The sequence below is a fragment of the Saimiri boliviensis genome, chromosome 21, assembly GCF_048565385.1.
Source record: "Saimiri boliviensis isolate mSaiBol1 chromosome 21, mSaiBol1.pri, whole genome shotgun sequence".
NCBI classification, from domain to species: Eukaryota; Metazoa; Chordata; class Mammalia; order Primates; family Cebidae; genus Saimiri; species Saimiri boliviensis.
This window is the reverse complement of record NC_133469.1, coordinates 2,737,163-2,764,628: the sequence shown is the minus strand read 5'-3', so window position 1 is coordinate 2,764,628 and position 27,466 is coordinate 2,737,163. Positions and strand designations below refer to the sequence as shown.

General features: G+C 59.4%; 1 protein-coding gene across 1 annotated transcript; it reads left to right on the top strand.

Annotated features, from left to right (window-relative positions):
- Window positions 1–27,466, top strand: SULT4A1 (sulfotransferase family 4A member 1). Its single transcript, XM_039463190.2, has 7 exons — window positions 1–276; window positions 9,489–9,619; window positions 11,270–11,350; window positions 12,172–12,298; window positions 18,440–18,534; window positions 22,874–23,012; window positions 25,893–27,466. Exons 1-7 carry the CDS (start codon window positions 108–110, stop codon window positions 26,003–26,005), a joined length of 855 nt encoding a protein of 284 aa, XP_039319124.1. The 5' UTR covers window positions 1–107; the 3' UTR covers window positions 26,006–27,466.

Below are 27,466 nucleotides of genomic sequence, written 5' to 3'. Positions count from 1 at the left end.
GTCACACCTGCGGAGCGGCCGCCGCGCGCCGGTGGGGCGCGGGCGCGTGCGGGGCGCGGGCGCGGGCGCGTGCGGGCTGCGGGCCGGGCGGCGGCGGCGGCGGCGGCATGGCGGAGAGCGAGGCCGAGACCCCCAGCACCCCGGGGGAGTTCGAGAGCAAGTACTTCGAGTTCCACGGCGTGCGGCTGCCGCCCTTCTGCCGCGGGAAGATGGAGGAGATCGCCAACTTCCCGGTGCGGCCCAGCGACGTGTGGATCGTGACCTACCCCAAGTCCGGTGAGCCCGCGCCGACCGCGCCCCGGCCCCGCAGCGTTTCGCCCTCGCCTCCGCCCGGCGCGCCGCCCTCCCGGGCTCGGATCCCCGCGGGGCGGAGCAGGGCGCGGCGGGTGGAGAGGGAAGGGGCTCGGCGCCGCCCGGGGAAACCGCGGTCGGAGACCTTCCGGGGCGGCCCGCTCCGTGGCGACGGAGCCCGTGCGGCCGGCGCTGCGGGAGGACGGACCCGGGGCCGCCCCCCGTCCCTGCTTCCCCCTTTACCTGGCTGGCTGTGTGACCTTGGGCAGGTCACTCAGCCTCTCTGTTCCCGAGTCCTGCCCAACCTTTGATGAGCGCGAAGTCCTGGTGTTCACCTGGGAAGGGAGAGCGCGTGGGCGTCGGGGCTTTGGCCGTGGAAAACGTCCCTCCTCTCCAGCCTGGGCTCCGGGTGGGGGATGGGACCGGCCCCCGCCCGCAGTGCCTTGCCTGTACGTTCTCCCGTTTCAGGGCGGCCTCCATCCCCGAGGCAAGACCCGGGGCATTCCCGTTTCCCAGCATCAGCTGACGTCACATTCACAGTAACAGCGGTGTGAGCTAGAGGTGGCCGTTCCCACTCACGGCCTAGGCCTAGAGGCTCGGGGAGGGGGGAGGCTGGTGCAAGGTCACCCAGCTTGTGGGTGGCAGAGCTGGGAACGAAAGCCAGGCTGGTCTGTCTCCAGACCTGAGGTAGGAGACCGCGTGGTACCCCATCTGAGGCTTGTCGGGCAAGGGGGTGGCTTTCCTGTTCTCCAAACATGCGTGGGGATTCCCTTGTTGCCACTGTGTTCGAGGCAGACACGGCGCGGATTAGGAGGTGTCTGGCTCGAAGGTCACGTTGGATCAGCAGTCGGGCGGTTTCGGGAAAAGCTGTGGGCTTGTCTGTCGTAGCTGTGTAGAGTTCCAGACACCTGAGGGCAGACCCCAGACATTCTTCTGGGGAGGATTGGAGTGGGGGCTCTCGGTGGAGGGTGCTGGGTTGGAGAACAGAGTGTTTGAGGGGCTGCCGTGTGGAGCATATGCCAGTTGCCGCGTGGGGGGACCTAGAATGCTTTAGGAATGGCTAAACATGTCGTTGGCTTCTGTGGCTTCTGTGGCCAGCCGTGGAGCCCCGTGTGCCAAGTGCCCAATGCTGTTAATCTGCAAGGGGTTCCCATGCCATTTTTTCAGACACTCCCAGAAGGCACAAACTGCTCAGAGTCATGCAGTTGTGGAAGGTCAGAGGCCAGGTCTGGCTAGGTCTCCCGGTCCATGGCCAGCTTCTCCCCTGCCTACGGGTGCTCCATTGCCCTTGGAAAGTCACAAGGGCCCGGGAACGAGGGGGACCCAGCCTTCTTTCTAGTAGGCTTTAAAATGCTGGGGGTCACATTCAGCCGCTTAGGGAGTTCGAGGTTTGTGTCACTTCTCTGAGGCCCCCCAAGTGGACTGCGGGTAGAGTTCATTATCTCTTTCCCTTTCCTTCCCTCCGTTACTGGGGATGCATTTGGAGCGGGCCTCAGTGCTCAGGCACTAAGAACCCGGCTTTGGAACTGGAAGCCCTGGGTTTCAGTGGAGCTTTGCTGCTTACCAGCAGGGTGACTCTGGGCAGATCCTGGAACCCCACTGAGCCATGGTCTCTGCAGAGGCAGGAGAGATGGCCTCAGCCCACGGATGTATGTATGGCTGTGAGGATGAGCAGAAGGGTGGGTGAGAGCCCTTAGCCCAGGTCCAGACACGTGTAGGAAAGGCTTGTGGTTAATGCTGACGTCTACACCCTGAACACTTGTTGTGACCAGATGCTTTGCTAGGTGCTAGGGAGACCGACAGGCCTCATCTGATGCCTGTCCTTAGTGAGCTCTCAGTCTGACAGGGGAGACCTGGCTGGTGCTGGGATTGGGGCAAGTAGGCAGGACTGACAGCCCCTCTCACCTGCTGCAGCAGGGAACCCACGGGTCTCCTTGGATTTCCAGTGTCCAGGTCTACGAGATCCTACTGAACCTGCAAGTGGTCAGAGCCGGAAGGGCCTGGTCCCTTGTCAGCCCTTCCCACCCTCCGCTGATGGAGAAACTGGTTCATGGGCTGCTGGGGGCTTCGTGGTGGCTAAGGCAATGTTCATCAGATCCTGGCCTTCTCTTCCTGTCTGGTAGTTTTTCCCACAGCCTCGTGCTGCCTGCTGGGATTCTTTTTGTTCTTGTGACATTCTAGTTTAGCTGACAGGTTAGGACTGTGCTCTCTAGCGTAGGAGCCTCTGCCCACAGGCGGCTGCTTAACATTTAATGAAATAAAAGTAGAAATTCAGTTCCTCAGCGCATCACCATGTTCAGGTACTCAACAGCTGCATAGGGCTAGCGGCTGCCACATTGGACGGGACAGATACAGCGTGTTCCCATCGCAGCTGAAAGTTCTGCTGGACAGCGTCAGTTAAACCGTGATCCGGACTGTAGGAGCCCATTGTCTTCTGAGAGGGCCCTTTCTGTGGATCACTGACTTTGTTCACACTCATTCATTCTTACAGCCTGTTTGGTCCTGGGTATTGGTTGTATTAAACCCGATTGTGTCTGTGAAGACATGGTGCCTGTGTGGTGTTGGTTTGATGGAATCACTGCCATTGGTTTTGTCAACAGGTTGATTCTAATCGAGTGTTTGTCCTCAAGAGGGCACAGCCCCAAAGTCACGGAGCTTGGGCTTTGGAATATGGTCCATGCCAGAGCACCCCCCGCTCTGATTGTATGTTCCCCTTGGTTCCGGCCAGTCGTGAAGTGCGTGTGCATTCTCACTGATGACAGGGAGGCGCCTGGGCCTGGGCTCCATCCCTTCACTGTGTGGCCTCCGCTCAGCCACCTGGCTTCTCTGAACCTCAGTTTGCTCATTAAGAATGAGAGGATTTTACCTGATTGATGCATTCAAGTCTTAAATTTTCAGACAACTCAAGGGTTGAAGCTGAAGGGAGCTGAAGCTGAGGGGAGACTCACAGTGTGCAGGTCCCAGGCTGGACGGATATGCTGGTTGTCTTGGTGTGTGTCACTGTGCACAGGCTTCAGAAGGGCTGTGCATGTGGTGACTTTGTGGCACTTGTGATGACATGGGGGAAGCCAGAATCCTAATGCTGAAAAGTTACCTGACAAGCCAGGGTGGCGGTTCTCAGAGTCAGGTAAATGGCCTGGGAATGAGGGTTCTGAAGAGGAGACTCTTGCGAGACCACATGGAGGAGGAGGCAGGTTGGGCAGATTACCCATCGGAGATGCTGTCCCCACTTCCATCCTCAGGGCAGCCCTGTGCTCTTGCGACTGTTTCCTTTTTATAAATGTGAAGTTTTCAGAATGTTCAGAGCTCAATAAAAGACACCTCCAACCCCGCCAAGTGTCTGGCCTCGTGAATGAGTAAACTGGGGCAAAGGGAAGATCTCAGAACTCCCACAGAGGGAAAAGTGGGCCCCCGGGATCTCAGCAGCAACATGGACAGCGAGAAGACGGGATGATGGAAATCGGTCTCCAGGCTGGGCTTCCGTACCTGACCAAATTGTCCCTCACATGGGAGGTGGGTGCGGATGCTTGCAGTCACCTCAGTCTCACACGCACGGGGCACGGCCAGGGCACCTGTCGTCGGGGGGCAGGCATAAAGGGCCAGTACACCCAACGTCAGGGGACGGCCAGGAAGAGCCCACTCAGCCATGCCAGGCTGCTCACTCGGGCGAGGTAGAGCAGAGGGGACAGGCATGTCCCCCAGCAGCAGACGGGACCGAGCAGACGCCCACCCTGTCTCCGGCCGTGTAGAGGTTTGGTAGCGTTGTGGAAGGAGTTATTAACAGCAATGCAGAAAGTGAAATAAGCAGACTGAGGCAGTGACCTACTCTGGGAAAAGTGAAATACAGTACAAAAGTGAAATGTTGTACAAAATGCATGTACACCATGAAGTGTAATCACTACATGGTATACTTTGCATGAAACACCCAAATTAAGCCTTGAATTGAGTCCAAAATCGTGCTGTGGCTGTATGAGCAGGAGGGAAGCTGGTGTGTTAGGGAACCTGGCTAAGCCCTCATCTTTTGTAGTCAAAAATTTAGCTCATCCAAAATGTACAGATCATAACATGATATCAGCACACATTTTGGAAATTTGAGGGTAAAAAAACTCTGTCTCCTTCCGGGGAGTGGGTTAGGAGAGGAGAGAACCATGACTCTGTGCCTCAGAGGTCTGGCTTCTTAAACTGCGCACAGGTGAAGCAGGACGTGGCCCTGACGCCTTCACAGAGCTGGCGTGCTCCAGGGCTGGAGTCAGGTGCCTGCTCTGCCTTCGGCAGGGGCAAACTCCACTCACTCCAGCCTCCTTCGTTCCACCCCTGGAGGCAGGGAGCATGCAGGTGAGCGGGTGCAGGAACAAACTTTGTACCAGTCCCACGGCAGTACCTGTGGGGTTCCTGGGGGGGACCTGCAACCCCTGAAGCCCCAGAGGAAGTGTTACAGTGCTCTTTTAAGTCGGCCATCCGAGGATGGCTTAGGTGTTAGCAGCCCAGGGGACCCTCGGCCTTTTTCGTGTGAGGCAGCTGCCTCCTTCTTCAGTGAGGGCAGAGGGTCAGCGTGACAGCCGTCTGCACAGCACTTGGGGTTCTCGTCTGGCATCCAGGAGGAAAGAGGCCGCGTGGACAAGCTGAAGATGGCTAGTGTGGGGGATTTTACTGCTGATGAAAGTGGCTCCTGGCAGGAAGGGGAGCTGAAAATGGGATGGAGTGGGGAGGTTATTTTCGCCTGGAGTCTAGCTGGCCATCCCTGGCCAGACGCTCCGAAGCTGCACCATCAACCCATCTCTTGAGGTCACGCCGCTTCTGTCTGCCATCCAACCATAGTCTCTGACCTCCAGTCGCTGCTCCTCTGTCTGCCGGCCGAGTCCGGGGTTTTTATAGGCACAGGGTTGGGGCAGGGCGTGGTTTTTGAAAAGATAACACTCGAGCGGGAAAACGGGGTGTCAGTTCTCACTTTGGGCCTTGGTGTCAGGCCTTCGGCTTGAGCGTGGGGCCCCGGCCGAGGACCCGCCCTCTTCTGCGCCGCGTTTCCTGCCGTCTGTCCCTGTCACAGGTGCCACTGGCGAATCCTGTGAGTGAAAAGCAAAGGTTTCAGCCACGGGGTCCTCGTGCCTGCCGGGCCATTCGGATCCGTTTTGATGCTTTCTGTGCTGAGTTCTAGTGGGAATTTTGATGGGCTCTGTGCCCGGTGTTGAAACAGGCTATGCCCTAGAGTCCTGGGGAGTTCCACCCAGCACGGCAGTGGCCTCCCGCAGGCCTCGACCCAAGTCCAGGTGTCAGGGTGCACTGCTGTCTGCTGCAGGGGGCATTGATCGGTCTCCACGCGGGAGTGATTGCAGTGGCGTCAGCAGAAGCACTTCTGTGAATTACTGCTTCCGGGCTCCCCTGGTTTCCGTTTGAAAGCTGGGCTCTTCCCAACAGGGTGGATCTGCTGGGGCCTGTGATGAGGAGGGTTGGTGCCCTCCCGGGCCCCCACCTCGGCAGCGGCGTGGTCGTTCCCCCTGCTCTGCGGGGGACCCAGCGTGGGTCATGCAGCAACAGGACAGGCCTCACTAGGGCTCCTCCGCCTCTCACTCCTGCCTCGACCCCACCTGGCCTGTCGGGAAGCGGCTCCAGCTCCAAGCGCGGCCCCCGCTCCCAGTGCCTTGTTCCCCTGTCCGTGAGGGCAGTGCTCTTGGACCCTCCCGCTCGAGGCCAGCGGGTGGGGGGCACCGCAGGGTTGGCGGCGGGCATTGCTTTGCCCGCATCAGGGGTGTGGCTTTATCGGTAGGTGCCGGGAGGATCCTGTCCTGTGCCGTGGGTGAGGGTTCCAGGCGGGGTATCAGTGCCGGCAGCCTGGGGAAGAGCTGGCTGGGCTCAGAGGCTGAGGGGAGCTCGGGGGGAGCCAGGTGGTGAGGGAGTGGGACGTGGTGAAGGCCTTGCATGACTCTGCAGTAGACAGTGGTGGGGCCTGACCTCCATGTTCAAGCTACAGTTTTGGCTGCTGGGTTAAAAGCAGACTAGAAGGGTGATCCCCAACCTTTCTGGGACTACGGACTGGTTTCGAGGAAGACAGTTTTTCCACAGACCCAGGTGGTGGGGTGATGGGGATGGTTTCGGGATGGAACTGTCCCACCTCCGATCATCAGGGTTTAATTAGATTCTCATAAGGACCGTGCAGCCCAGATCCCTCACATGCGCAGTTCACAGTAGGGTTCGTGTTCCTGTGGGAATCTGACGTTCCCGCTGAACTGACGGGAGGCAGAACTCAGGTGGTCATGCCCACCGCTCACCTGCTCTTCGGCCCAGTTCTCAACAGGCCACACACCTGTGGCCTAGGGGTTGGGGACCTCTGGACTAGAAGGCAGGGTGAGCTGGATGGCAGCAGAGAGCCAGGGAGGAGCCCTTGTGGGAAGCAGCTCAGGTGTGAGGACGCGTTGTCCTTGGGGGAGGGTCAGCTCTGGACATACCTGATGGCAGGGTTGGCAGGGCTCACTGAGGCACGGAGCGAGGAGAGGCGCAGGGTGAGCCGCAGCAAGGCCACCGTCCGGCCCGAGCCGCTGTCGGGTGGAGGGACTGCTTGCTGACACAGGCAGCATGGGCTGCGGAGCAGACAGCCGCAGACGCTGCCCCCAGAGCTGGCCGGGTCCCAATGAGGCTCTGGGCAGCAGGTGAGCCGCCTGGAGTTCCTGGGCATGTGACCTGGAGGCTGAAGTGTGGAGGGGTGTGCCTGGGCGTGGCCTGGAGGGAGGGGACGGGGCTGCACTCTGGACTGTCACCCTCTTCAGGGACAGATGATGAGGAGCCAGTGGCAGAAACTAGAGCCGTGGATGTGCAGGGACCACAGTGGCCTAAGCTGTGCCCATTTCTTCTGGGAGTTCAGGGTATCCTCAGCACACGTGGGTTCCTTGTTCCCCTGGAGCCTCTCCCTGTCTTTCATGGTGGGGCACGTTGGGCTCGCTCAGGCCCTTCCCACTGGGCGACTCACACTGCAGTCTTGGGAGACCAGACCACTGGCAGGCGGAGGGGATTTTTCTCTTTTTAACTGAATTGTCTTATACATGCATGTGAGTTGGAAAAAGCCCTTCAACTGCTTTTCCTCTGCCCTCACACCGCAACAGTCAACACAGAGGACTCCTGTGACCAATGGGGTGGGGATTTCTCCCTGCCAGCAAGCAGGCACTCAGTTCTACAGCGGCACCAGCTGGGTGTCCCCCGTCCAATTCCGTTCCAGCACTGCTCCCTGGCACACAGCACAAGACCCCACAGGGCGAGGGCTCAGGCCCACAAGACTGCCCTCACTTCCCATGCCAGCCACAAGCCCCAGCTTGTTTTGCCTGCGCTTCTGACCCTCTGGCTATAAATCGCACACCCCCAACTCAGATTTGACTAATTTGCCAGAGTGACTCACAGAACTCAGGGCAACACTGACTTTCCTGGTTTATTATAAAGGATGTTGCAAAGGCTTCTGATGAAAACCAAAGGAAGAGGCGCATATGGAGGATGGAGGAGAGTATAGAGCTCCCATGCCCTCTCCGGGCAAGCCACCCTCCAGGAACCCCGTGTGTTCAGCTCTTCGGAAGCTCCTCACACCCTGTCCTCTGGGGCCTTTTATGGAGCCTTCATTGGCTAGGCATGATTGAAGCATGGACAGCTGTGTAGACATGGGATTGGACAAAAAGGTTGTGATCCCAGCACTATCGGGGAGTGGGAAGCCCCAAAAGGACTGGCTGCAGCATTCCTTTCTCCCAGGCAGGGGGCAGGACCCCCTTCAAAATGGGGCCTCATGACCCACACAATCAGACAAGGCACATCAGAGAATTTGTCTTCTTGCTTTTTGAGATAGGTTCTCACTTTGCTGTCCAGGGTGGAGTGCAGTGGCGCAGTCACAGCTCACTACAGCCTCTACCTCCTGGGTCCAAGCGGTCCTTCCACCTAAGCCTCCTGAGTAGCTGGCACTCCAGATGTACACCACCGTGCCCAGCTAGTGTTTTTATTTCTATTTTTTTGTAGGGACAATGTCTGGCTGTGCAGGCTGGTCTCGAACTTCTGGCCTCAAACAGTCCTCCTGCCTCGGCCTCCCAAAGTGCTGGGATTACAGGCATGAGCCCCGCTGCCCAGGCCAGGGATTTCTTCATGGCCAGCTCCAAGACAGATGGGCAGGCAGAGGAAGATTGAAGTGCATTTCAGTTTGTGTGGCCTGCCTTGGGAAGAAAAAGGAGCAGGTGAAAGGGGGGCAGGAGGAGGTCAGAGAGAAGGAGAGACAGATGCTGTTTACCGAGCCCTGCTTCTGAGGGCTGGAGTGCTCCACGGTTCTGACAAAGGACTGTGAAAAGAGCTTGGGGAATCATGAGCCAGGAGCCACAGATGGAAGCCTGCATATACCCTAATACTGTAGCGTGATTCCCAGCAGACCGAGTTAATGGCTCTGGACCCGGCAGTCTGGTTTGTGTCTTCTCTGAATCAGTAACCAACCCCAAATATAACCACTGTCCTCACCTCTGTCACTCCAGTTTAGTTTAGCCCATTCTTGAATCTCATGCCAATGGGACATACAGGATTGTACTGCAGAGGGCCTCGGGGTGGGGTGACCCGGTGACACTGTCTGTGGGACCTGGCATGCTGCGTCCAGCAGTTCATTCTTTTTCATTGCTGCTGTCTGGTGTCCCATGGTCACAACTTATTCATTCTACTGCTGATGGGTATTTGTGTTTCCAAGTTACTTTATGAGTGATGTGGCCAGGATTGTTCTAGAACCTGTGTCCTGGTGCGCAAGCCCTGGCTCCCCTCGGGTGTCTCCCAGGACAGCCCCAGGATCATGGGCTGTATACACAGCTTTAGGAGCTACTGGACACATGTCGTTTTCTCATCTGGGCTGGAAGGCCGTTCCCCCGACCCGTCACTCCTGTGTAAACTGCCAGGTTCGGCCTCTAGAGGCCTCGGGCCGAGTCACCCAGTGGTTACAGCCCCTGAGCCTCTTCCGTAACAGGCGCAGGGTTCTGTTCTGTTCTCCTAAAAGCTTTGCGGAGCATCCTGGCCCCTCTGAGAATCAGAGCCGACTGGGGGATTCGGGCTGAGACTGTGCGGGGCCCAGGCCTCCTCTCCCAGACTCGAGTCACCCTGGGCCCCGCCTGGGGCTCTTGAGCAGCAGGCATTGACCCAAGTACAGGGCGGGGCGCTTGGGCTTCCTCTGAGCGCCCCTCGTGGGGGCTTCTCCTCTCCAGGCACCAGCTTGTTGCAGGAGGTGGTCTACTTGGTGAGCCAGGGCGCGGACCCTGATGAGATCGGCCTGATGAACATCGACGAGCAGCTCCCGGTCCTGGAGTATCCGCAGCCGGGCCTGGACATCATCAAGGTACCCAGGGCCAGCGGCGCCTGTCCCAGCACCGCTTCAGGGTGTTTCTGCAGTTACCCCCTGATGAGTGACAGTTGCTTCTGAGGGCTCTGTGGGTCAGGGGAGAGCAGATGGCCCGGAGAGAACCTGGCAGGCCTCAGCCGCAGTGACCTGGAGCCTGATGAGGGTGTGAGTGACACCTCAGGGTCAGGGAGTCTGCGAGGTGGAAAGGAGGTCGCTGCCTGGCGGGGGCCGCAGGGCCGGGGGCCATTGCGGGGAGCAGGCCTGGGCCTCCCCGTCACTTGTCCCTGGAGGCCCTCCTCTGAGGGAGCTGAGTAGCTTGCGTTTGCATCAAATATTTGGTATCAAGATTGAAATCAATGTTACCCCAGAGCCCTGCGCCCCACCCCTTAGACACCCAGAGGCCCCGAGTCCATCTGCTGGACCTCTTTAGTTCCAGCCTCCAGGCTGAATGGTCATCACTGCAGCCTCTGCCACGCCTGTCCCTATCCCCCTAGAGCGGCGTTCCGAAACCCATCTCTGAGAGCGCCGTGTCATGCTATAAGACCCTTGTGGCCCTGCGTGGCCCCTCTCTGCACCCCAGCCTCTCAGCTCTGAGAGGCTCCGTGTGGAACCGTCTAAGAGGCGTTCAGTACTCTTGTGCCGAGGGCCACCGCGTCCGAGGCACTGCTGTGGGCATTGGGCTGCAGTGACTGACAGCCTCGGGCCCCAGCCTCTCAGCCCAGGAAGCCACAGTGGTTAGACAGTGGTCAGCACTGGGAGGGGAGCGGATTGGGAGAGGACCGGCAAGTGTCCCGTGGGGATGTCTGAGGCAGGCCCTGAGTGGAGGGACTGGTGAGCAGAGACCTCACAGTGCGAGAGGCCCGGCCCTCCAGAGCAGGAGGCAAGCCTGCGGGCTGCAGGCACCAGTCCCGGGCTCTTCAGCTGCATGAGGGCTGGGCCCATTCCTAGGGCAACTGGGAAGACAGGCTCTGAGCAGAGGGGCACAGTGCTGACTGTGGTTTACAGGACCACCCTCGCGGCCGACGGGAAGGCCTGAGGGGCAGGTGGGAGCAGCACGCGCATCAGGCTAGGTTGCTGAGCGGTCCGGCACCAGCCTGGCAGCACCCACTGGGCCTGGTGCCTCCTGCTGCCTCTGCTGCCCCCCGATGCCACTCCAAGCCAGGCCAGTAGCTCCCAGGCCCTCAGAGCAGACCCTGTGGCCGTGGCTATGATAAGTGGACTCACCAGGCTGAGGACAGGGACCCCGAGGGTCCAGCCAGGGTGTGCTCATGTCTGAAATGTTTGTCTCAGGTGACAAGGGAGGCTGTCCTGCTGGGTCAGAGGCCCTCTCTGGGAGAGGAGACCAGGGAATGACAGCCTTGCCTCCTCTCGCTCTGACCCCTCCCCTCTCCTGGCCCCGACTTTCCCTCTGACCCCCAACCTTCGCCCCTGGGCCCCACCCGTTCCCTCATCCTCTGGTCCTCCTCCCCCCGGCCTCACCCCTCCCTCTTACCCGGCCGCTCTCCTGGCTCCTCCCATTTCCCAGACCCACCTTTCCCTCCGATATCCTCCGCCTCCCCTGAACCCCACCCCTTCCTTCCTCCTCTGGCTGCCCCCTCTGGGCCCCACTCCTCCCTTGCCCTCACCTCTGCCTCTGACTCCATGCAGGAACTGACTTCTCCCCGCCTCATCAAGAGCCACCTGCCCTACCGCTTTCTGCCCTCCGACCTCCACAATGGGGACTCCAAGGTAAGCCGCCACCTCCTCTGCCTCACGAGATGTGTCCCCAAGAGGAGCCCAAGGCCCCTGTGCCACACACACGCAGGTCCCTGGCACTTGCCTGGCCTCGGGGGCCGTCTTCCCAAGGAGCCCAGTGTGAAGATCCCTTCCGAGGTCGTCTTGGGTCATGCGTCTTCAGCATTTTACCCACGTTTTAAATGTTGGTTTTCCCCTCACAATTGAACACGGCAGTGGCCGGCCTAAGCCGGGATGTGCCTGCTTTGGGACCAGATTCTCTTTGTTTTTCAACTGCATCAAATGCCAAGGTCTGTGGTTCTTTTTTTTTTTTTTTTTGAGATGGGAGTCTCACTCTATTGCTCAGGCTGGAATGCAATGGCACAATCTCAGCTCGCTGCAACCTTTGCCTCCTGGGTTCAAGCGATTCTCCTGCCTCAGCCTCCTGAGTAGCTGGGATTACAGGTGTGCGCCACCATGCCCTGTATTTTTAGTGGAGATGGGGTTTCACCATGTTGGCCAGGCTGGTCTCGAATTCCTGACCTCATGATCTGCCCGCCTCAGCCCCCCAGCATGCAGGGATTCCAGGCACGAGCCACTGCGCCCAGCAAGTGACCATCCTGGCCGGCACTACCGCGCGGACAAGGGTAGGTTCCTTGCTGCCGAATCAGTGAAGCAGCAGCCCCCGGCAGCCGGGCACATGGTCCCGGACGGGACGTTGGGAGCAGGTGTCGGTCTGTGAGGTGCACCAGCAGCCACGGCGGGCTGGCCTGTGTCGGGTGGTCCTGCCTGGGAGAGAAGGAGCCATTAACTCGCCCTGCTGCTGTCGTCCGCAGGTCATCTACATGGCTCGCAACCCCAAGGACCTGGTGGTGTCTTACTACCAGTTCCACCGCTCTCTGCGGACCATGAGCTACCGAGGCACCTTCCAAGAATTCTGCCGGAGGTTTATGAACGACAAGTGTGAGTGTTACAGCCTGGCGGCGTGCGGCGTGCTGCGTGGGCGGCCTGGCAGGTGCTCGGTGCCTCCCCAGCTCGGTCCCCGGTTCTGACGGTGACCACGTAGGTCAGGCCCTCGGCCCACTTCACAGATGAACACACTGAGGCTGAGGGCGTCATGAGCGTGGCTGAGACTGCAGAGCTGGCATGTGGCAGGGCAGGTCCCTCTGACCCCAGAGCCCTTCTCTTCTGCCATGCTGTTGGGGTATCTGAGAAGTTCCCCAGTTAAAACATCCCTCCTTCCTGCCTAGGTTCCAGACAGGGAGAATGAAACAGTAAAAGTGAAGGTCCAGGTGTCACTGCTGCTAATGACAGAGGCCGGTGTGGGGACTAGCTCAGGGTGACAGGCATGGGCCTTTGGCTGAACTCAGGCACAGGCAAGATGCCGAGGCGGGGCAAGGCACACTTGTGCCCAAAGGGAGGAGGACAGCCAGGCCGAGAGTGCCGGCTGCCGTCCCCTGGCTTCCGTTCCAGCCCCTGCGGAGGAGCGAGGCTGGGTTCCGCCCTACCCTGCTCCCAAGGAAGGTGGGACCAGGACCCTCCTGGGTCCCACATGCTCCCCGTCTTTACTCTTGTGCCCCGCTGGGCCGCCTGTCCCTCAGCAGCGGTGGCAGGAGCTCCTCAGTGTGGTTCTGTTCCAACCTTCCGGAGGGGGCTCCCCATGCCAGACATAGCTTTGGGGGTCCTGGGACAGAAAGTGGGCAGTGTGGGGTGTGCAGGCAGAGGGGCTTGGAAACGTGCCATCGCTGCACTTTAATTAAATCTACACCGAGACTCTTCCCTGCCCAGGGCTGCAGATACACTTTCTGTTTTATTTCCCGGCTGAAGTCATGCTCAGCTGCATTGCTGAGTGTGGCTTCTCAGGGCTTCTGCAGGGGGATTGTGTGACAAGGTTAGGATGGAGCCTGTAGCAGAGATCCTGGAACGTAATGCCCCTGAGTTTAAGTGGAGCGTAGGGCAGTGAGGCTGGAGCTGCCGCCGGGCCTGGCTGAATTCCGGGGACCTCGTGGCAGGGTGGTGCAGGGCGCCGCAGGCTGACTCTGTTGCTTGCAGTTTAAAAACCCGTGGGGGCCTCAAAGCCCTGGAGTGATTCTGCTTCCCGCCCTGAGCCTCTGTTTCCACTGTGCCAGCTGAGAGTTGGCCCTGCCCGCAAGGGGCAGGAGGCCCCAGACCTGTACCCCAAGGCCCCCGAGCCTGCTCCAGGCCTCTGTCCAGCCACTGTTCCCCAGCTTTCCGGCCTTGGCACCCGCCCTTGTGAGCCACTCAGCATTTGGAGCAACCACTCATGGACTTCTGAAGCCGTTTCCTAGGATCCAGCACGGACTCTGCCGTCTGCAGAGTGTGGGGACAACACCCGTAAACGGCCAGAGGCTGCCGCGTTCAGACCAGCACGTGGCTCAGGCCAGAGCATTGAGAACTTAGGTTAATAAGGGCCTCTCCGTGTCACCAGTCACAGCCCTGCCCCCCACGGAGTGCAGGGTCACACGCAGGTGCCTCGGTCACAGCCCTGTCCCCCACGGAGTGCGGGGTCACACGCAGGTGCCTCGGTCACAGCCCTGTCCCCCACGGAGTGCAGGGTCACACGCAGGTGCCTCGGTCACAGCCCTGTCCCCCACGGAGTGCGGGGTCACACGCAGGTGCCTCGGTCACAGGACGCCCTCCGGCAGGCCCGCTCGCACTCCCGGGTTCCATCCTTCACCGTCACTCCGTGAGCGCACGCATCCCGAGGGCTGCCGGACGCCCCGCCGGGCTTCCTGAAGAGGCTGGAGACAGACGCGCCCAGGAACCCCGAGAGCCCCGCGTCCGGGCAGGCCGGGCTCCGAGGCCACGGCGCAGGGCGGCGCAGGGGACCTGTGGGAACAACCGCGCGGAGGGTGGCCACGCTCTGCACGCCTCAGGGCACAGGGCCCTGGAGGCAGGTGACGCCTGCAGTGAGGACGCTGTGTAGACAGGCTCCGTGTGACACCCGCAGTGTGAGGACGCTGTGTAGACAGGCTCCGTGGGACACCCGCAGTGTGAGGACGCTGTGTAGACAGGCTCCGTGTGACACCCGCAGTGTGAGGACGCTGTGTAGACAGGCTCCGTGGGACACCCGCAGTGTGAGGACGCTGTGTAGACAGGCTCCCTGTGACACCCGCAGTGTGAGGACGCTGTGTAGACAGGCTCTGTGGGACACCGCAGTGTGAGGACGCTGTGTAGACAGGCTCCCTGTGACACCCGCAGTGTGAGGACGCTGTGTAGACAGGCTCCCTGTGACACCCGCAGTGTGAGGACGCTGTGTAGACAGGCTCCCTGTGACACCCGCAGTGTGAGGACGCTGTGTAGACAGGCTCCGTGGGACACCGCAGTGTGAGGACGCTGTGTAGACAGGCTCCGTGGGACACCCGCAGTGTGAGGACGCTGTGTAGACAGGCTCCGTGGGACACCTGCAGTGTGAGGACGCTGTGTAGACAGGTTCCCTGTGACACCGCAGTGTGAGGACGCTGTGTAGACAGGCTCCGTGGGACACCCGCAGTGTGAGGACGCTGTGTAGACAGGCTCCGTGGGACACCCGCAGTGTGAGGACGCTGTGTAGACAGGCTCCGTGGGACACCGCAGTGTGAGGACGCTGTGTAGACAGGCTCCGTGGGACACCCGCAGTGTGAGGACGCTGTGTAGACAGGCTCCGTGGGACACCCGCAGTGTGAGGACGCTGTGTAGACAGGCTCCGTGTGACACCCGCAGTGTGAGGACGCTGTGTAGACAGGCTCCGTGTGACACCCGCAGTGTGAGGACGCTGTGTAGACAGGTTCCCTGTGACACCGCAGTGTGAGGACGCTGTGTAGACGGGTTCCCTGTGATACCGCAGTGTGAGGACGCTGTGTAGACAGGCTCCGTGGGACACCGCAGTGTGAGGACGCTGTGTAGACAGGCTGTCTGTGGCACCTGCAGTGAGGACGCTGTGTAGACAGGCTGTCTGTGACACCGCAGTGTGAGGATGCTGTGTAGACAGGCTCCGTGTGACACCCGCAGTGTGAGGATGCAGTGTAGACAGGCTGTCTGTGGCACCTGCAGTGTGAGGACGCTGTGTAGACAGGCTGTCTGTGACACCGCAGTGTGAGGACGCTGTGTAGACAGGCTGTCTGTGGCACCCGCAGTGAGGACGCTGTGTAGACAGGCTCTGTGTGACACCCGCAGTGTGAGGACGCTGTGTAGACAGGCTGTCTGTGGCACCCGCAGTGTGAGGACGCTGTGTAGACAGGCTCCCTGTGACACCCGCAGTGTGAGGACGCTGTGTAGACAGGCTGTCTGTGGCACCCGCAGTGAGGACGCTGTGTAGACAGGCTCTGTGTGACACCCGCAGTGAGGACGCTGTGTAGACAGGCTGTCTGTGGCACCCGCAGTGTGAGGACGCTGTGTAGACAGGCTCCCTGTGACACCCGCAGTGTGAGGACGCTGTGTAGACAGGCTGTCTGTGGCACCCGCAGTGAGGACGCTGTGTAGCCAGGCTCTGTGTGACACCCGCAGTGAGGACGCTGTGTAGACAGGCTGTCTGTGGCACCCGCAGTGTGAGGACGCTGTGTAGACAGGCTGTCTGTGGCACCCGCAGTGAGGACGCTGTGTAGACAGGCTGTCTGTGGCACCCGCAGTGTGAGGACGCTGTGTAGACAGGCTGTCTGTGGCACCCGCAGTGTGAGGACGCTGTGTAGACAGGCTGTCTGTGGCACCCGCAGTGAGGACGCTGTGTAGACAGGCTCTGTGTGACACCCGCAGTGAGGACGCTGTGTAGACAGGCTGTCTGTGGCACCCGCAGTGTGAGGACGCTGTGTAGACAGGCTGTCTGTGGCACCCGCAGTGAGGACGCTGTGTAGACAGGCTGTCTGTGGCACCCGCAGTGTGAGGACGCTGTGTAGACAGGCTCCCTGTGACACCCGCAGTGTGAGGACGCTGTGTAGACAGGCTGTCTGTGGCACCCGCAGTGTGAGGACGCTGTGTAGACAGGCTGTCTGTGGCACCCGCAGTGAGGACGCTGTGTAGACAGGCTGTCTGTGGCACCCGCAGTGTGAGGACGCTGTGTAGACAGGCTGTCTGTGGCACCCGCAGTGTGAGGACGCTGTGTAGACAGGCTGTCTGTGGCACCCGCAGTGTGAGGACGCTGTGTAGACAGGCTGTCTGTGACACCCGCAGTGTGAGGACGCTGTGTAGACAGGCTCCCTGTGGCACCCGCAGTGTGAGGACGCTGTGTAGACAGGTTCCCTGTGACACCCGCAGTGTGAGGACGCTGTGTAGACAGGCTCCGTGGGACACCGCAGTGTGAGGACGCTGTGTAGACAGGCTCCGTGGGACACCGCAGTGTGAGGACGCTGTGTAGACAGGCTGTCTGTGGCACCTGCATCGTGGCTCACAGCATCTGTGTCCGTGTCCTCCCTGCGGTGGGCAGGGAGGTTCTGTTATTCTTAGTGTTCCAGGGGGATGGCCTTCGCTTTCACAGGGAAGCGTGGAGCCCAGGGAAAGGTGTGGGGGGCCCGGCATCCCCCCCCCCCCCGCCATTCCCGTGGGAAGGTCACTGCCCGGTGGCTCGCCACCGCTTCCTGCCCCCTCGGCTGCCCGGGGCGCTGGGTGCACTTCTCCCGCAGCAGCACAGGACCCCGCGTGTGGGCCTTCGTGCCTTGCTTCTTCCCGGTCCTGACACTTTCCCGTGCACCTCCCTGTCACCGGGATGCCTGTTTGTCACATCTTCTCGCATTCTTCCTTGTCATGAAGTGGGGTCTTTCTTTACCTGCCATGTTCGCGGGGCATTTGACTCTTCCTTCTGCCCCGGGGGTCCATCTGCGTGGACTTAGATCCCCCGGACAGGCCAGCAGTCAGGTGCCTTGGGCTTCCCTGTCTGGGCCCCGGTGATCTTTTTGCTGACTTGGGCAAGTCTTTTTCCTTCTCTGGACTCAGGTTTATTCCACAGAAAGTGGAGGTTTTGGTGGGGTGTGGGTGCAGCTCCTTTCTGGGAATCCTCAGGCAACCTGGGGGCAGGGCGCAGCAGAGGAATCTCTATGGGCCTCATCCAGTGGGCCGCTTCCCACTGCTCAGCAGCGTCCGCCCGCACTGCCCGGTCATCCTTAGTGGACGCCTTCCTCTCTGTCGTATGGAGGTCCCCTTGGAAGAAACCCTCAGTGTGGGCAGGGCATGTGGCCACCAGGAGACGATTCGTGCTTTTTATAAAGAACACTGCAGGGCCAGGCGCGGTGGCTCACGCCTGTAATCCCAGCACTTTGGGAGGCCGAGGTGGGTGAATCACGAGGTCAGGAGTTCAAGACCAGCCTGACCAACATGGAGAAACGTCTCTACTAAAAATACAGAATTAGCCAGGCATGGTGACGCATGCCTGTAATCCCAGCTACTCGGGAGGCTGAGGCAGGAGAATTATTTGAACCCCAGAGGCGGAGGTTGCAGTGAGCTGAGATCCTGCCATTGCAATCCAGCCTGGGCAACAAGAGTGAAACTCTGTCTCAAAAAACAAAACAAAAAAAACACTGCAAAGTGGGCTGGAGACCCCATAAGTTGGTCCCTGCCTGTGTGCCCCACCTCACACCAGGGGCTCTGAGGCAGCTCGGGTCATGCAGGAAGCGCAGGGCTGAGGTGTGGGTGCGGGAGCACTGGCCCTTTGGAGGTCAGGACAGGACTCCAGGCCCGTCTTCAGCTTTCGGGTCCCATGGAGAGTTCCTCGGTTTACTCCTGCCCGGCAGGGCCCCGTGTTCTGGATCTGTCCTTCAGCTCCTGCACCCTCCCCTGTCCCCTCCAGCAAACTCTAGTGGCCTCTGCCCCTCTGGGCTTTGTTCTCTTCCCGGAGACCACTTGTTAAGGGGATACACTGATGGGCACTGTCGCTACTGCCAGGGACCGTGGAGACCACCTTCTCAGAGGCTACCACTCCCACGGTCAGGCCCTCGGGAGGGCTGGGATGGCTCAGGACGTGAGTGCCTCGGGGCCTTTGCCAGGCTTGCCTGCAGGGGTCCTGATGTCCTCATCACGGCTGCGTGGCAGTAGGAGGGCCGCCCTGTGGGGTGGGGACGACCTCATGTGCGCCCTGCTCCTGCCCAGCTGTGGCTCCCCCGTCCCCTGTCTCCGCAGTGGGCTACGGCTCGTGGTTTGAGCACGTGCAGGAGTTCTGGGAGCACCGCATGGACTCGAACGTGCTTTTTCTCAAGTATGAAGACATGCATCGGGTGAGTGCTGCTGCCCCGGCCCTCAGCCGGCCTGGAGCTACTGATGATGGAAAGAGCCCTTTCCAGCGGGGCGTGCGGGAGGAGGAGGAGCCTGAGGGACAGAAGAGAGGGTGGGACGGTCCGTGGGCCGGAGTCGGGTTCGAGCTGTGGGGAGCAGCCTCTCAAAGCATGAGATGGACTGGGGCAGCAATGCCGTGTGAGGCTGAGGGACCCAGGAAGGTGGGCGTGGGGAGGGGACTGGGGCTCGGCTTATCAGGGGGCCTTTGGAGTGCTCTACAGTGGCGGTGGGTAGGGCATCGAGAGGCCAGTGGCTGCAGTGAGACGAGGCAGCTTGTAGCGTGGGGAGCCTGGGTCACCACGGAAGAGACTGAGCATTTTCTAGGTGTCGGGAGGAGGCAGGAGCCAGGGGAGGAGTTGAAAAGGGCAAATGGGACAAGGTCCTTGCAGGCAGAGGCGGGAGCCCGGGCAGAGCGGCTGCAGGGGTGGGGGCAGGGCAGGCAGGAGGCACCTGTGGCCTGGCCTTCGGGAAAGAGGAGAGGGTGGGGTGCAGGTGTGGACCGCGAGCTGCTTCTGTGAGGCGGAGGCCTGAGCCCCCGCTGGGAAACCGTGTCGGGGCAGGGGACAGACAAGGCCAGGCTGTGGGGCTGCTAGTGCCAGTGGCTGACTGACGGACAAGCAGCTTGAGTAGCAGCCCGCGGGAGCTGGGATGGGGAGGAGGTGTGTGGGGGAGGGCGGGCCAGTGCTGGGGGTGGGGGTCAGAGCCCAGGGGCAGGAAGGCGGGCCTCGTGCTTCCCCCACACCTGCAGGGAGACTCCAGACCTGACTCAGAGCCACGGGAGGTCCCCATGGCGCTGGGGTAGGGTGTGTGTCTCGTGTCACTGGGGTGGGGTGTGTGTCTCGTGGCCCTGGGGTGGGGTGTGTGTCTCGTGGCCCTGGGGTGGGGTGTGTGTCTCGTGGCCCTGGGGTGGGGTGTGTGTCTCGTGGCCCTGGGGTGGGGTGTGTGTCTCGTGGCCCTGGGGTGGGGTGTGTGCCTTGCGTTTGCTGCGGTGACTTTTGGGTTTCTTCGTTCCGTTGCACCTGGGCCTGTGGCCCGCACTGGCCAGGTCAACCTTGGCAGGCGCGTGGCCTTTCAGGGCTTGCTCGGTTGCAGGAACGACCCCGTCTGCGGGTCTGCTGCCAGCTGGCGCCTGCTGTAGGTTTCCCAAATGGGACCTCACCATGGCTCTGGGTCACCATGAGGAAAGGGTGAGGTCACGCAGCCGTCCAGGGTCACACACATCGTGGAGCCGACTGCTGGGTGAGCCTGTCTGACTCCATGCGTGGGCCTCCCAGCCGCTCTCTGCCTCTTGTCCACACAGCTTGTGACAGAGCCACATTTAGGGTCCCTGCTCACGCCCAGAGGACGGTGTAGTAGAGGTGAGATGTGGTCCAGGCAGGCTGGGGCGCTGCTGCTTCCGCTGACGTCTGTGGAGCCACCGGCCGTGGTTTCCTGTGGTGCCAGGGAACAGTGCGGGCTCTGGACACGGGCTGCCCAGGCAAAGTCCCGACCGCCCCAGGACTCTGTGGAGTCACTGTGTGGCTGGGAGGACCGTGTGAGCAGCACCTCTGTGCAGGCCTGGCACCGGCCCGCCTGCCTCTACCTTTTTGTGGAGGTACCGTGCACGGTGAGCGGTACTCCGCATACATGCTGGCCTTGACAGCTTTTTACCTGTCACTCCCGGGCAGCCACCTTCCAGATCCAGAACATTCCAGCTCCTTGCAGTTGACACCCCTGCTGCCCAGAGGCCACTGCGCGCTCTGACCTCCCTCAGCGGAGCCTGGCGTGGCGTGCTTCGGAACCTCTGCCGGGGGCGGGATTCTCCTGTTGTGCTGTCTGGCCTCGGCGCAGACCGTGAGGCTCCTCCACCTGCGCGGTGCAGAGCTCTGTTCTCTTCCTTGCTGTGGTCGGTCTCCATTGCAGCGTGAAGAGACCACAGCTGCTTCAGCCAGCTTGGCGGGGTGCTCAGGTCGCTGTCATTGTGGGGTGGTCACGAATAAAGTCTCTGCGAACCTCGAGTCTCGGTGGGCGTCGGCGCTTACTGGGCCCACACCCAGGAGTGGAATTCTGGGGCACTGGGTGTGTGTCTGTCAGCTGGTCACTATCATGCCACCTGTGGCATGGCATGGACACGCACTGCCCAGGGCCAGTGAAGGCCCCAGCATGAGCAAGTGAACAGGAAAAGCACCCGCCTGGCCAGCGGCACACAGCTGGGGGCGGTTGTGGGAACAGCAGGATCTTCCTGGAGCTTCAGCGTCCTCAGTGATGGGGGACTGAAGCTTTAAGGTCCAAACACACACTTTGTTCAAGCCCCGAGGGAAGTTCATTCTTCTCTGCCTTCCGGGCTCCCCAGTGAAAGTGGTCAGACCTGCTGCTTTCAGTCCGTCGGGGGCAAGGCCACCCGCCCTGCCCGCACCTTTCAGAGCTGCTGGGGCCAGTGCCGAGACTTCATTTGCTCCCAAAGCCGGGCTGAGTGACTAAAGGCCATTCCTTGGACAGCCAGCCTTTTACGCTGGGTTTATTCTAACTTCAGTCATGGCTCGTCTTAATGGGGATTAAGTGGCTGTAATCACATTTTGAGGAATTAACACTGTTGCCATCTTAGTCCGGAAAGCTAGCCCTGAGCGCCCCTGTGTGTCCAGGACTGTGGCGCGTGTCGGTGTGTTCTCGCCCCGGGTTTGAGAGGATGCTTCCCGCCGGAGCCCTCACGGCCTGGGCTCCACGGCACCGCAATGTCCGTGGCTTTTCCCACGAGCCAGGCACTGTGCCGGGCGCCCCCGGTATTCCCCGCTTCATCCACGCAGTCACGGTGCAGGGCGTCCTCGCCAGGTACGGTGGGACGCTTGTACCCGCCAGTGCCAGGCTCGACCCAGACGCACTGGCTCTGTGCCGTGTGTGCGGCCTCCTGCTGCTGTGAGTGCCAGGCTCAGACGGGCAAGCGGGCCGTCACCTGCCGGCCGACCTGCGTGCTGCCTGCTCCCCAGCGGTCGTGTGGCATGCTCTGGACGGCCTGGCAGCACCGCCCCCTCCTCCGAGGTGGACGTCACGCTGGCAGTCAGCCGCCCCACGAGGATCCAGCCGACCGCTCCAGCCGGCCGACTTTTTCTTTTAGGTAGAAGACCTGGCAGCAGGGCAAGGGGCAGGGAGCTCTTTTTATTCCTCGGCTCGTTCCTCTGCCTCTGAGTCTGACCCCGTGCCTGGGGTGCGCCCCGCCCTCCCCGTGGGAGGCAGCTCCAGGCCACAGTCAGACCCTGCAACAGCTGCTGCCAGAGTCCAGTTCGCTGCGGGGATTCCAGGAGGAGCTGACGCTCACAAGAGCCGTCAGAGGATGGTGTAAGGCAGGCGTCCCCAAACTGCGGGCCGCACGCGGCCCCCTGAGGCCATTTCTCCGGCCCCCCGCCGCACTTCAGGAAGGGCACCTCTTTCATTGGTGGTCAGTGAGAGGAGCACAGTATGTGGCGGCCCTCCAACGGCCTGAGGGACAGTGAACTGGCCCCTGTGTAAAAAGTCTGGGGACGCCTGGTGTAAGGTTTCGGAAGTGCTGCGTTACAGAAATGAAATGTCTTCAGTGTAGGACTTTTCAGAGGCTTTCCTACGCTGATTCGCTTTACAAACCTTCCAGAGAGGAAACAGCCTCCAGCATTTTCCTAATGGGGACCAAGGCGCCTCTGGTGACAGCTCAGAGTTCTGAGAAGATGGGGTGCCTCCTTATCTCCTGGGGAGAGGGTGGTGAGGATTGGGGGGCTGGGGGATGGCCCCTCAAGACCGTTAGCTGTGTCAGTGACATTCCACTGTCAGGCGTGGTAAAATAATGGGGCAGGTTATGGCAGGCGTGTCAGAATCTTGCCTGTGATGAAGCGGGCTTCCTCCCTGGTTCAGGGCTGTCTGCAGACCCGAGGGGCCTCCCTGTGCTCCCAAAGGCCAGCCCAGACTCCCGCTGACAGGCAGCAGGAAGGGGAAGAAGAGCCCATTAGGTCTTGGTCCTCACAAGAACCAGGTTCTGAAACGTGTTTTACTTCTTGCTGCTGTTAAAAATTAACCACAGCTCTGTTAAGACCCAGCGTCTGCTCCCTGGAGGGCCAGGTTTCGAATTCAAGACCTCCGCTTGAGAGCTGAGCACGCTTGGGCAATTTCTTAACCTTTAGTGTTATTTCCAGACAAGGCTGATGTCAGCTTGGTTGTGAGCATTAAGGAAGGAAGGCCACGTGTAAAAAATCACCAGTGTGTGTGCAGTTTGGAGTCACGTCCAGTAAAAGGCCCCGCCTCTGATGGGCTGCCCTGCTCTCTGCCCCTGTCTTCCAGGACCTGGTGACGATGGTGGAGCAGCTGGCCCGGTTCCTGGGGGTGCCCTGTGACAAGGCCCAGCTGGAAGCCCTGACGGAGCACTGCCACCAGCTGGTGGACCAGTGCTGCAACGCGGAGGCCCTGCCCGTGGGCCGGGGTACGTGGCCGCCCCGCTCCCGCCAGACACTCCCTGCTGCAGCCGGGCGGCTTTCTCTGCCTTCCTGGGGAGCCGGGTCCGTCCCTGTTGCCCTCCCTGCTCCCCTTACAGCTGTCCGTAGCTAGCCATGGCCTGTGCTCTGCAGCTGCTGTCTGTGGATGGCACGGTGCTCACGGAGTGGTGAGTGCCCTGCCTGCTGTTGGCACTGCCTCCAAGCAAAGAGTGTTTTCATTTGGAGACGTGCGTTTCAGGCTTTGTGGGCGAGATACTTCCGAGTGGGGGGCCATTCCCAGATGGCCTGAAATCAAATGCCCCACAGAGCAGATCCAGGGGGCGACATTCCAAAGCACAGCGTGTGCTGAAGGGTTTCTCGGTCTCTGACTGACTTGTGGGAGGGTTAAATGACGTGGACGGGAAGTCAGTGTCCACAGAAGGAGACACGGTTTTTCCTCCTTCACTGAGCGAGCATCTTCCAGGTGCGGGCAGCACAGATGGGGCCCAGCCCCACCTCGGGTGGTGAGCTTAAGCAGATGGTACCAGGCTAAGCTGCTACACAGAGGGAGGCCAGTCCTTCCTCTTGGTGGCAAGTGACAATGGGCATGAGGCAGCTGGAGCTGGGGACAGTGGTCCTGGCATGAAGCCTCCCCGGATCCACCCGGGTTGCTCCCCTGCCCTTAAGGGCGTGTGGCATTCGGCCCTGATGGTGGAGAGCCCGGGCTTTAAAACCCCTGAATCCCGGGGTGCTGGCTTTGGCTTTAGGAGGCCGCCTCTTGGTAAGTATGAACCTCATGGATGCTTGAGGAGAGTGTTTGAGGGGAGGGCCCAGAAATGTGGATGGGTCTTCAGCAGCCCCAAGGAGGTGGAGTGGGAGACGCCTGGGGCAGGTTGGAGAAGTCCCGGGCTCCGGCTCAGCTCTGCTGCCCTCCGGGAACGCTCCTTAGGTCAGGCCTTGAGCTTCTGCAGCTTTTTCTTCTCGGAAAAGGGGCTGATGGTGGCTAAGGGCTGTGCAGGAGGTCAGTGCAAAGTGCCTTTATAAAGGCAGAGCAGTGGGCTCCTCCAGGATGAAGTTAGCTGAACCAAAATACCTCGCCACTTATTTCCTGGCTGCATCTTCATAAATATTTATTATTTAACATTTATTTGCTCCTTTTTAGTTTCGCTTTTGCTGTGTTTTGTTATCCTTGGATGTGACCTTCTCCAAAATACCCCTTTTGGTTCATGTGTGTGGCGAAGCAGCGTGGAGAACAGACTGTGTGCCCGTATGCGCATTCTCTTGGGTTTGCTTTGTCATGGTTTACCTTGGTTTTGCTTTATTTCAGTTCTTTGATTTGTTTTCTTTTAGCACATTGCCTCTTTGCTCGGAAGATCTCCTTGAGTTGGTGAGAATGCAGGGCCGAGTAGCCAGCTGCATTGCTTAGATTTGATTCATGTCACAGCATAAATTGTCTTGATTCCAAATCCTAAACCAGGTGGGTGACTCCTCTGATGAGCTCTCGGCTGTCTCAGCTGAGAAAAATAATCATGGGAAAATAGAGTTTGGTCGCACTAGGAGCTTTAGTACCTTCTAATTCTGTCCCTTAGGTATATTAAAGGGTTGCAGGAATCTTTTTTTCCTCTCCAACACTGATAATTTTTTGTTAACCAAAGAGAAAATCTGTGTCACGTCAGGCGTTTCAGCTCACATTTGCAGGGTTGCAGGTTCACACCTGAGGCCCTGCCCAGACAAGCAGCAGTGTTGGTAATGGAGCTAACAAAGGACGTTTGCTGGAGACAGAGCTCTGATCTCAGAGGTGCTGACACGGGAACAGTCCTAAACGAGCAATCCTTTAAAAGCAGGGAGCCGGTCCTCGGGTCATGTACTCACAGCTCCTGTCACTGGGAAGTTCAGAACCCCCGCTCCAGTCATCTTCACAGTCACCGTTTCTATTGGACCAGACCAACCTAAGGTTTTATATTAACAGTGGGAGCAAGGGCTTCTCATCATTCTTAGCGCTCTCTCCTGTTTTTCCAAAGCCTTCATAAACCAGCGCAGACCGGTTCCTGCAGCTTAGCCCACGGCTCAGCCCTCCTTTGTGGCTGCCAGGAAGAGGTCTGGGTTCTGACCCAGCCTGGGACAGAGCGGCTGGGGGCCGTGCCCACGCTCATTATATTGTTGACTAAGGGAATTCTCACTGCAGTGCACAATTTGCATCTAGTCTCTAAAGCTAGCTAACGCTGCGACTGTTTTATTCACTTTAAATTCCTCCCCAGGGTTTGCGAGGGCAGGATCCTTGAAATTCTCACCTTTGGCCCAGTCAAGAGGGCTTCCTACCTGCTGTAAAATTTTCTGCACCCTGGATGATTTTTTTTTTTTTTTTTTTTTTTTTCCTTTTCAAATTCTCCCGAAGCCAAGGACGCCTTGGTGGCGCCGTTGAGCTTCGAGTGAATAATGGCGTGAGGACGGCCGGAACTGCCTGCGATGCCCTGAGCAGGGCACTCCTGCGGCAGCTCATACTCCTTCCTGGGATGTTTATTAAACACCGGCCACATGCCAGGTGCTGTTCTAGGTGCTGGGGACTCAACACTGAACAGGAGTAGAGTCTCCCCGGCAGGCGCCAGTTGGGGGGTGCGGAAGGGCACTCGGGGTGGTGGCTCACTGCACCACAGCCTCAGAGGGAAGCTGGTGCAGGTCACGTTTTGCCACATCCGGTAGTTTCACAAATGTTAGGGGACCCACCTGGTCTGTAGCTCAGACGGCCCTTCCTGCCCCCATGGGCCACGTTCAGAGGGGTCCAGGAATAGATCTGGAATGTTCCAGATCCATTTCTAAGGCTTCCTTTAGTTCAGTAGCTGCCCCGACAACAACGGGCCACAGCAGCTCTTCTCTTGTTCGCGTTTCAGGGAGAGTCGGGCTGTGGAAGGACATCTTCACCGTCTCCATGAACGAGAAGTTTGACCTGGTGTATAAACAGAAGATGGGAAAGTGTGACCTCACGTTTGACTTTTATTTATAATAACAGAAACAACAACCTGCATGCTCACAATACCCAGACACTGTACTAGCCAAAAGTCCTGTATGCATTCATTTATTACTTGCTGGACAAACTCGAAGCAGCGTGTGAAACAGCGGGGAAGGGAAGCGCGGCGGGCGGGCGGCGATTCCCAACCCAGAGCAGCTGTCTCGCCTCTAGCACGTGCAGCCTCTCCATGTCTGAAAACAGTCTCCACATTGCAGTTCCGCGGGCCTGGACCGCAGGGATAGCGCCTGTAATATATGCAACTAGAATGTCTGCCTTTTCAACCCCATATTATTTATTGTATTTTATAGAGCTTTTCACTGAAAATCTACATCAATGTCAGTAAACCAAATAAAAGTTCATTTCCAAGGGGAATCAGGAGCGAGCCACACCCGCATGGTAGAAAGATCTCAGGGTTAACTATTTTTGTAGTTTTATCTAAGGCACAGCCATTCTGTTCTCACTTGGTTCTGAGACGATGGTGGGAACAGAGGATGAGTTGGGTACGTTGGGGGGAATCCGGACACTTTATTCTGATGGAGTTCACGTCTTCAGAGCCTTCCTGAAATAAAGCAGAAACCGTTCACTAGGTCTTCAGAAAGGACGTCCCTCTGCCAGAGACCCAGCGGGCAGCTCCAAAGGCCCCAGACTCGGGGCCCGTGGGACGTGCTGAGGGAAGCTGCCGGGGGAGCCAGCAGATGGGAGTCTCGTGCAGTCAGGAGCACTTGCACGCAGTGAGTGGAGAGTCGGCCACCGCAGGACCGAGTTGCGCTCGGAATTTGAGCTTCATTCTGCAGCTTTACTTTTGTCTCCCGAAGGGATGGCCTGCTAATGCTGGCAAGCAGATGCTTAATAGTAAATTTCGGAAACCCCGGGTCTTTATCATTCAGTCTGTTCTGTGCACCGAAGGCACTCAGCCGTGGGAGGGCCATTTTGCGAGGGTAGCCCTGTTTCACTCGGATCAGGCTGGCACGGCCAGCTTCGTGTCTGTCCACCTCGCCCTCCGCGTCTGAGGGAGTGAAGGTGAGGTGGTTATTGCTTCATTGCCTAATTTTCTGGCCCAGAGTCGCTGAAGTGATGGAGACACGGAGCCAGCAGCCAGCCAACCCTGTGGGGACCGGGGCTGTCTGTCATTCATATGGCTGGGAAGCCCCCAGAGTGGTGGTCAGGAGCATTGCTGCTATGGAAGGGGTCTCCGTTCTTGGTGCTGTCTTTGAAACGGGTGCAGAGAGGACCTTGTGTTTTTGTGTGTAAAGGGGAGAAGCGTGGCCAGGCAGGTGGCACGTGGCATCGCACAGTGGGCTCAGCAGCACCTTGCCTGTGTTTCTGTGAGGGAGGCTGCTTTCTGTGAAATTTCATTTCTATTTTTCTATTTTTAGTACTGTATGGATGTTACTGAGCACTACACATGATCCTTCTGTGCTTGCTTGCGTCTTTAATAAAGACACGTTCCCGGCA

Bases quoted from the DNA above. Each gene is read 5' to 3' on its own strand.
- SULT4A1 (XM_039463190.2), top strand. From the start codon at position 108: ATGGCGGAGAGCGAGGCCGAGACCCCCAGCACCCCGGGGGAGTTCGAG. The intron at 9,620-11,269 runs GTACCCAGGGCC...GACTCCATGCAG, and splicing joins CGGGCCTGGACATCATCAAG to GAACTGACTTCTCCCCGCCT. The intron at 18,535-22,873 runs GTGAGTGCTGCT...CCTGTCTTCCAG, and splicing joins AGTATGAAGACATGCATCGG to GACCTGGTGACGATGGTGGA.